The sequence below is a fragment of the Lepidothrix coronata genome, unplaced genomic scaffold (genome assembly GCF_001604755.1).
Source record: "Lepidothrix coronata isolate B3197 unplaced genomic scaffold, Lepidothrix_coronata-1.0 Scaffold42, whole genome shotgun sequence".
Classification (NCBI taxonomy): domain Eukaryota; kingdom Metazoa; phylum Chordata; class Aves; order Passeriformes; family Pipridae; genus Lepidothrix; species Lepidothrix coronata.
In genome coordinates this window covers 4,236,237-4,246,025 of record NW_016690222.1, presented here as the reverse complement: position 1 = coordinate 4,246,025, position 9,789 = coordinate 4,236,237, and the positions used below count along the sequence as shown (strand labels likewise).

Sequence of the window (9,789 nt, the reverse complement as noted above, 5' to 3'; positions counted from 1 at the left end):
TCAAAGAAGAGAGTCTCACAGTTATAACGTAACAAGCTGCCCTTGTACAGTACAAATTTTTGGTGCAGTACAATCTTTTTTTTAACAATAATTAATCTTCAGGACTCTCAAATATGCAAAGCACTTAAAACTTCAAGAGTCCTTAAAAATCTCTTATCCATTGCAAGTTTACTTAGGAAGCTCTAAAACCTTCAGTAATGCTGATTGACTATTGGGAAGGCTATTCCCCCTCTTGATAGAGCATGCAGATTCTGAAACCACATCCTTACTTCAAAGAGCCACTTCACAACAGCATAGTACACAGTGCTCAAGCTCCTGCTTCAATCACACCCTTGTCAGTCAGACCAGTTGCAGCTCTTCCTCTAAGCACCAGGATGTATTGATCTCCCACTTCCAACTATAGACGGCTTAATTCTCCTTTCTCACCTCCTCACAGCTCACATCTCAGTCAGAATTAGTATTTCAGCAACATGGCTGACCACCTCTAAGCAGCACACATTTCATGCATGCTTCATGTCTTATGTGATAACTAACAAATTAATAAAACCCTGTCTAGACTATAATTAAGAGCACAGACAGGAGCAGCACCAATACCATAATGCTTATCTTTTCATTCTTAGATTTAACAGTTTCTAACATGGAAGCAGATTTTAATACAGAAAATATCCAAGAAAAACAAATCTAGAATAACTAAGTAGGAATTAATTTAAGAATAAGCCCATTGCCCAAAGTCAGACAGGAAATCCGAACGAGCACAGAAAAGTTAAGGCTAGAAAAATGTTTTTTTTCCTCACAGCCTTTTCCTGCTGGTAAAGAGAACAATGCAATTACAGGCATCCTGAAGGTATAACAATAAGTAGAAAGCAGTTTCCAGTTGGCTATGCTAGCACTTTTGATAAAGTAACAACAGTTAAGTAAAACAGAAAGAAATACTTGGAACTTCCATCATTTGATTAATTTAACAAACCAAGTGTGAAACATAGGCAGTAACCCCCAAAAGTTTGAAGAGTATCTGAAATATTAATGACCTATCCATAGACATAAAGTTGCCAATCAAACATTCACAGGTCCTTGGCCAATTCATTCTGAGCTCAAATGAAGCTCAGTTAAGCATCTATTTGATCCAAGATGCATGCATTATTTAGCATTAGCTAGACATTTGTTCATTTATGCAGACACGTGCCAACTGGATTTATGCAGGAGGGTACCCATTTCTCCTTAATTTGAAATGTCCTGGTTCTCTCTCTGAAAGCTAAACCACAGTGATTTATACCATTTAGGTAGGCTTTGTATTTTAGAAAAGCATACTTTCAAAAAGCTACAGTCAGGAACTCTTCCAGTGGAAAAGTGAGATATAAAGCTCTCAGCGCATCTTCAATGAACAGATGTCAACATTTGTGTTGCCTCCTCTTCTACACAGGTGTGACTCTAGGTATTTCCACATGCACAAAACCAGCCACTGATTTTTTCATTGTATTTTTGTGGCTTTTCTGGCATACTAAAATATGACGTAAGGGTGGTCTTTCAGGGGGTTAAGGGGAGTGGGCGTGGGGTGGTGTTTTTGTTTTACTGGTTTTGGTGATTCCGTGTTTGGGTTTTTTTCCCCTAGTCTATGCAGCTGATCAAACTTTGCATCACGCACTTTAAAGTCCTACATAAATATTTATAAGGAAGACTGATAAAGAACAGAATGGAAGTGAAACAAGAGCTGCAAAGGACTAGAAACAGTGAGAAACCGAAATAATGCAAAAAAACCTGGCAATAAACTCCGAAAAGGTAGCTGCCTTCAGTTTCTTTTCCCTATAAATCATTCCCTGTTGTTCCAGACTTATGAATGTAGACTCAGCTATAGGTACACTCCATATGAACAACTTTTCAACTCTGGTACTTTTAAACTTCCTCTCAGCGTCCCAAAGCATTTAATAACTTTCCAGTATTCTCAGAACTGCTCTAGAGCCCACTCTCAAAGACAAAGAAATTTTGAGAATAATTAAAATAGGAAATTAATGCATCCTTATTTAAAACTTCCTCTTGCCCTGCCCCCTGCAACATCAGAGCAACACTCAACACCCAGACTGGTGTTGCTTGACTGCACCTAGCATTTAGTATGTGATAAGACTACGAACTACCATAGATGAGAGAAGTTTGGCTGAACAACAAAAAAACAGTCAAAAATTTATAAATATTTGCTACATCCTGAAACATTTCTGTTAATCTGGGAAATATAGGCTAAATCTGTAGCCTTTATTCAGCTTATTAACATTGCTGTTGGTCATGTTTGCTTTCAAAGCGTAAGAGGAGTGATATTTAAAACAAAAACAAAATTAAACATCAAATGGCAAAACATTTATTTCCTCCTGTCCAAACACACCTCAGTAGCACACAAACAATGTGAGCTAACCCAAACTGTCACAAATACTGTACTTATTTATCTGGCACTGCTGAAGCCAAATGCTGAGTGAGGGAGATACTAACAGAGGGCAGGACCAATAGAATTAGTGTCATTAAGCTGAAGCAAAGAAGTCATCTTAGGTACTTGAGAGGAAAGAGAGGAGGTTAATAAGAACAACAATTATTGAGTAACCAGAGGCAAAAAGCAATGCTAACACGAGAAGGATTAAGAACCCAGAACAATAAAGGGAAGGAGATGAGACTAACATGGGGGCACATCTTACAGAGCTGAGCCACTGTTTCACCACTTACATTTTGAAGTACCAGGAAGGACAAGATAAGGTAAGCAAGTTGGAAATAAGAGAAAATGGGTCACAGAGTAGTGGAGATAAAATGAGGTACTGAACTGTTCAATTTGCCAAAGGACAGCTTCAAAGCAACACTCAGATGTGAAACTAAATGAAAGAGGAGATCAGAGGCACCCAAACCTTGCTCAGACAGACCTGGGAGAACCATTTCAAGACCCATTTGTGCTGCAGAAGCTCAACATGGAATCATTAAAAAAAATTGATTAAAAGTAATCTTACAAAATAAAATGAAATGTTTAGGAGGTTTAATGCTTGAAGCACAGGCAAAGAAACGTTAAAAAAAGTACCAGGAGAGCCACTGATGAGAGGTGGAATAAATGGAGTATCCTTTGGAAAGGGAGAAATCAAGTCATATCTCTGCAATATTCATCTTATACGGTCGCACCTCAAATCTCCACTGAAAACTCCCAGTTTAACACAGACTACATACAGAGCACCTTAAAGGCAAAGCAAGTGACACTGGCCAGTGATATCCACCACAAGGGACAGAGTAACTGACAGCATGGAATCACAAAGTTATTTTATGAACAATCCACTGAAAGGGCAGTTTTGGCATAACATTTTGAAAATAAAAATCACACAAATAAACTTCATTGTGTTCCTCAACCAAGAACATCTCTATTCAACATCCTAATCACATCAGTCAATTACTTAACCATGCTGAGAAAGCAGAAGAAACACTTCTAATGGGGTTTGTTTTGGTGGGTTTTGTTGTTTGGGTTTTTTTAACCATGCAGTTTTCACTTTCAACCTAAAAAAAACTTTTCAGCTTAATGAAGTTTATTAGCAAACTGCAGCTTCAGTAAGGAATGAGTCTGCTAAGAAACAGCAGTGAAGCATTACCATGGAGAATCAAACCAATAGACAGCTGTCGTTCAGCTCTCCTTCTCTGGCAATAACTAATAAGCAACACAAATGGAATGTCAAACACCATGTGCTAATAATTCACGTTTGGTATAGCACAGCATCATTACATGATATCTGGGAATCTTTTGGTTCCATGGAATCTTTTGGTTCCTACCAAAATAACTGCTAAGAAATAATCATCCAGTCATAATTTAAGAAATACTTGCAATTGCATACTGTGCTCTTGCTTGCATGGGTATATAAAAAATAAAGTGATACGCAGGGTTGCTTTAACTTTGTGCGGTTGCAGGCCATTAATACAGCTCGTATTATATACTTGACTCAGACAACTATATCCAGTACTCACCATGACATCGCAAGAATATTGCCTTTTTGAAAAATGAAAGTATTATCTCCAAAAGCTCCCGAACACACTCACTAGAGTCTTAACCTCAACACATAAAAAATATCAGTTATTCTTTAAACATAAGGGCAAGGATTAAACAACCCAGAGGTGCCCTCTCCTTCATACTGCTACAGTTCACTAGTGAGCCAAATGAGCCATCCAGCACCATTAACATTTAATTTTTCAACTTTGGAATGATGTATAAAACCTCAGTCTTATAAATCAATTTGAGATCTTCAGATGAGAAGCTCTACCAGTATTATTTGCTATTATCATGCACATACTGTAATCTAGCATGAGACACAAACAAGTCTTTAGAAAATGACCTGTAGAAATCTATCACCTTCCACTGACCTCCTTCAAAATGTATTTGGATTTGTTACAGCCTTTTATTGTACTCTGGCACTAACAATCTACTATTTGATCATTAGTAAATATTCACAGCAGATGTGCCTACAAACAGAGCATGATGCTTTAAGTGGATAAGAACAAGAAGAGATGAACTCTCAAGAAACAAAGATCCTGAGTTTATGCTAATAAATTTATCTTAAAAGACTAAATTAAGGAGAAACATATGCAGATTTCCTTATGCTCTTCTATTTTGGAATTAAGTCACAGAATGCTGCTTGTGTCAGACTACATTTTCTGTAGAATCCCACAGTACTCCAAGTATTTCTGTATTACTAAGGTTTTCCAAATTCAACTTTTGCCCTCACTAAACACCAAAGGAGAAAAGATGTAAGTGTAGTGTTGGCAGAGAGCAATACAGTTGTCATGCAATTAGCTATGTAAAGTTGCATTTGTTCTCCAACCCTATTTACACCACACAGATGAACAAATATGATAAGATGGAACCGGCTCTACTAGAATGAATTTTTCCAGTGGCGAAACCATTCGAACTTAATTACTGATCAGAGTTGGTGAGACAGACTCTACAGGCTACATGAATGAAGAAATGTTGTAGATGCAACAGAGTTTTTTACTATCAAAAAGTATGTAGAAATTAATACCCTATTATGTAAAAAAACAGAACACGAGTACCAAAATCAGAAAACTAGAACAGCATGTTATAGTTACAACAGTACAAGGCAGAGGTAAGTTTTAGTTCTCAAAAACAGTTTTGAGTCACCTTCGCAGTATAAATCTGCAGGGGTAGGAGGATGATACTACTGGTCAGTTTAGTAACATGCAGAAAACCATAAAGACAAATTTCCTGCACTTTCATTTAACATTGCTTTCACAATTCTTGTTCAGTTCTTACTTTTGTATGCCTTCCTTAACTTTAGAGTAAAATAGCAGTTCCACCTGGCTGGATTCCAAAAATATCAGGAAACTGAGTATGTGTCTCAGAAATCCTTTAGATGAAATTTTATAGAGAGTGTCTCAGTTGTGTTTTACTGGGTAAGGGTGGAAGCAAAAGGGGTGGAGAAATTAATCACTAGGAAGTATTCATCATTTCTCCTGTTCAAAAATTTGCTTCATTTGATAATTCACAGTAGCGTATTTGTCTATAAAGCTTAAGCAACTTACTTTGCAGTGGTCATACTGCTGCTGTAAGGTTGGAACATCCCCTCCAACAGGCATTTGCTTTTTCAGTTCTTCATCTTTTGCATTCAGCCATTTGATTAACTCTTCCAGGGATGTCAGCAATCTGTTCCATTTCTCTGCACTGGCCTCCAAGTGAGCCCTGTGAAACAACATTAAAGCATCTTTAAAGCCCTGAATAGCAAAACCATGCAATAAACAAAATTACTCCATCAGTAAGATAAGAATATTTCAAGTGAAAAGCAACTTTGTGTTAAAAAACCCTGTACTTAAAATACTTTGCACAGCAAATCAAAATAAGCAAAGGAGAAATAGGGGAAAACAGACAAATGTACCCGATGCTTTAACTCATCTAAAACCTTGAACACTTCATGTTTAAGCAACATAAAGGAATGCTGTGTTTTGTTGTGACTTCACCACTGTTGCACATGAATCACAAGCGTCATGTTCTGAGCTAAAGCACTGCAGAACGGAACTCCTTCATGTGAGGACCTTGACTCTCAAGAAGCAAAAAGCAGTAAGTTCTTCCAGCAGTGATCAACAGCAAATTGCTTGTGCTGCTGAACATATCAATAAGTAATATAGGTTATTTAATACATCCTCTTTAGTCAGTGGTGAGTTACTAGAGGATTAACACAGTAAATCTGTTGTTCCTTGGTTTAGTTGATGAAAAAAAAAGCCTAATTCCACAACACTTTTTCTATACTTTTCAAAATACCTTGACTTGATGTCCTCTCCCTCAAGTGTCTAAAAGATGCATAGAAATCTTCAACAGGGACTAGCTACTCCTCTTTTACTGCAGTCATTCTATGTTATGGAATCATTCAAGACCAGCATGTGCTTAGTTTATACCAGTAAACAACAATTTTTTTCTCCACATAGGTGATGGAGTAGAGCTGAATGGTTTTCACTGTAGTCTGCCACCAGCTCTGCAAATTCCTGCCCTGCTTCTGATGGATGAATGAACTAAACTCTACTCCCTTTCCTATTTTGCACATTGCTGGTTATTTTTTTTTTCTGATTCGCTGTGAATCTTGAAACTTTCAACTGACTTCTCTTGTATTATCACCTCAAATGGCATTTGAGTGAATGTTTGGGACTGATATGACAATATTTAGATTGAAGGGACAATGTGCTGCAAGGTTAATTTCAACACACGTTTAGGTTTGGCCACACTGAGATCTCCCAGCGATACTAGGATAGATGAACCAATAAAGCAGTCAGGTAAGAGTGTATGAGGAGAGAAAAATACATAGCAAAAAAAAAAAAATTAAAAAAAATCACATTTCTGGAAAGGATAAACTATCTTTATGAAGAGGAATCTATTCTCCTTCACTCCAGTGAAGGAAAACACTTGGGCAACTATTTGGGAAAAAAATATAAAATTGAAGTACTTGCTAGAAGCAACATTTTACTGCCTACAGTCTTGCGCACTATGGTTTCTACTGTCCTTTATTGCTCTCACTGATACCCTTCCCTCAACACTGAATTGAAGCCAGCTCCCTGTAGCTCAGGCCTGAACAGCTGAGTCAGCATCCCACCATGCAGTAAATTACAAGCAAGATATTGCCATAGGCCTTGGTTTGCTGGCCAGCAGCTCGTGAGTGCAATGTACCGTCTCCACTCTCCTGATCTTTTTACAGTTCTTAAATACTCACTAACCAAAACTACTTTCAAGGCAACCAGTCTTCTTTCCATACAGGCATTTATGAACTCTACAGCATGTTAGTGCACAAAGTACCTGCTTCACAGCTGGAGCAAGCACCATAAATGGCCAGGAAGACCCTAAACACACCCAGGGACACGCTCTCAACAGCAAGGGCTAATCCACATACAATGTTTGCCTTCTCTTTTTCACAACTAGCTCGACATTGTGTCAAAAGTGTTCTCCAAAATACCAAACTGCAAAGCTTTGTTTATACACTACCCTCAGGTGTTAGGTCCTCAGAACTGGCCCTTCTTTCTGGAAGTGAAAACAGTTATACTGCCTATTAATCAGGCAGCAGAGAGACACTGTCCTCTCATCTGAGCCAAGGCAGCCCACATTTGAATTTACAGTTTTGCTGTTAAGACTCTGATGGTTAAAAAAATAAAACATCTTTATGAATTTCTGAGCAAAGTGGAGATTGGTGGCCATCTTTGTCACAGTGACCATGAAGTAATCGAGTTTGAAATCTCTGTTGACAGTAGGAAAAGTGCCAGCAAAACCTCAATTCTAGACATGAGGAGAGCAGACTTCAGGCTGCTCAGGGAATTAGTAAGGAAGGTCCTATTGAAAAATGTTTTTCTGGGTGCTGGGGTCCATCAGTGCTGGTCACTTTGCAAACATCACATCCTAAAGCCACAGGAGCAGCAGTTCCCAGATGCTGGAAGTCAAGCAGGCGAGGCAGAAGGCTGGCTTGGCTGAGCAGGGATTTTCTCTGGAGATAAGGCAAAGAAGGAAGGTGTGTGTCCAGGGGACGCAAGGTCAAGTGACAGGGGAAGAATTCAGAGATGCTGCTTGCTGCTGTAGGGAGAAAATTTGTGTGGCCAAAGCTCAACTGGAGTTGAAGCTGGACAGAAATGTGGGGGACAATAAAGAGTTTTTTCAAGTATATTAATGGCAATAGGCAGTACAGAAATATCATCAGCCCTTTACAGGATGAGGATGGTCACCTCACAGACAGGGACACAGACAAGGCAGAGGTGTTAACACTTTCTTTGCCTCGGTCTTCAACACAGATGAAGGACCAAGGGTGTCTCAGTGCCCTGAACCGGAGGACCATGACTGTGAGAATGATCAACTTCCAGTCAACCCTGAAACTGTGCAGGATCTCCTGCTCCAGCTGGATCCCTACAAATCCATTGGGCCTGTGATGGGATTCATCACAGAACCCTCAAAAAGATGATTGATGTCATTGCAAAACCTCCCTCAATGATTTTTGAGCTGTCTTGGGAATCCACAGAGGCCCCAGCTGACTGGAAGCTGGCCAGCATTGTCCTGATTTTCAAGAAGGGAAAGAAGGAGGACTCCAGAAACTACAGGCCTGTCAATCTCACTTCAGTGCCTGGTAAAGTTATGGAGAAGATTATTCTGGGAAGTACTGAAAAACACCTGAAAGACAACACAGTCATTGGTCACAGCCAGCACAGCTTCATGAGAGGAAACTCCTGCTTATCAAACCTAATTTTCTTCTATGACAAGATAAGCCACCTAGTTGATCAAGGAAAGCCAGTTGACAATCTTTTTGGATTTCAGTAAAGCTTCTGACACCGTCTCTCACAGGATCCTTCTAGACAAAATGTTCAGCACACAGCTGGATAAACACATCATGCAGCAGGCGAGCAACTGGCTCACAGGTCAAGCACAGAGGGTAATAGTGAATGAGGTAACATTAGACTGGTGACCTGTCACTAGTGGGGTTCCACAGGGCTCCATCTTGTGCCCTGTGCTCTTCAACATCTTCATAAATGACTTGGACACGGGACTGGAAGGAATACTAAGCAAGTTTGCAGATGACACAAAACTGGGAGGAGCTGTTGACTCCCTCGAAGGCAAGGAGGCCCTGCAGAGAGACCTCAACAAATTAGAGGGCTGGGCAATCACCAACCACATGAAGTTCAACAAGGAAAAGATTCTGCACCTGGGATGCAGCAACCCTGGATGTTCGTATAAACTAGGGAATGAGAATTCTGGAAAGCAGTGCCAAGGAAAGGGACCTGGAGGTCCTGGTCGACAGCCAGTTGAAGATGAGTCAGCAGTGCCCTGGCAGCCAGGAGGGTCACTCATGTCTGGGGGCGCATCAGGCAAAGCATCACCAGCTGGTCAAGAGAGGTGATTGTCCCACTCTGCTCTGCACTGGTATAGCCACACCTTGAATATTGTGTGCAGTTTTGGGCATCTCAATATAAGAAAAATATTAAACCACTAGAGAGTGTCCAAAGGAGGGGCCACAAGGATTGTGAAGGGCCTTGAGGGGAAGCCATGTGAGGAGCTGCTGAGGTCACTTGGTGAGTTGAGCCTGGAGAAGAGGAGACTGAGGAGAGACCTCATTGCAGCCTGCAACTTTCTCGTGAGGAGAAGGGGACGGACAGGCACTGATCTCTTCTCTGTGGTGATCAGTTATGGGACTCAAGGGAATGGCCTGAAGTTGTATCAAGGGAGGTTTAGGTTGGATGTTAGAAAAAGGTTCTTCACCCAGAGGGTGTCTGGGCACTGAACAGGCTCCACAGGGAAGCATGAAGCCTGAGTTC

General features: G+C 40.1%; 1 protein-coding gene across 8 annotated transcripts in view; it reads right to left on the bottom strand.

Annotated features, from left to right (window-relative positions):
- UTRN (utrophin) overlaps positions 1-9,789 on the bottom strand; it is a 368,451-nt gene that overhangs the window by 118,123 nt on the left and 240,539 nt on the right. For all 8 annotated transcript variants that reach the window (XM_017813718.1, XM_017813716.1, XM_017813719.1 and 5 more), the window contains one exon: positions 5,542-5,698. In XM_017813718.1, coding sequence (XP_017669207.1) covers positions 5,542-5,698 — 157 coding nt within the window. The remainder of the gene's footprint in view (positions 1-5,541; positions 5,699-9,789) is intronic.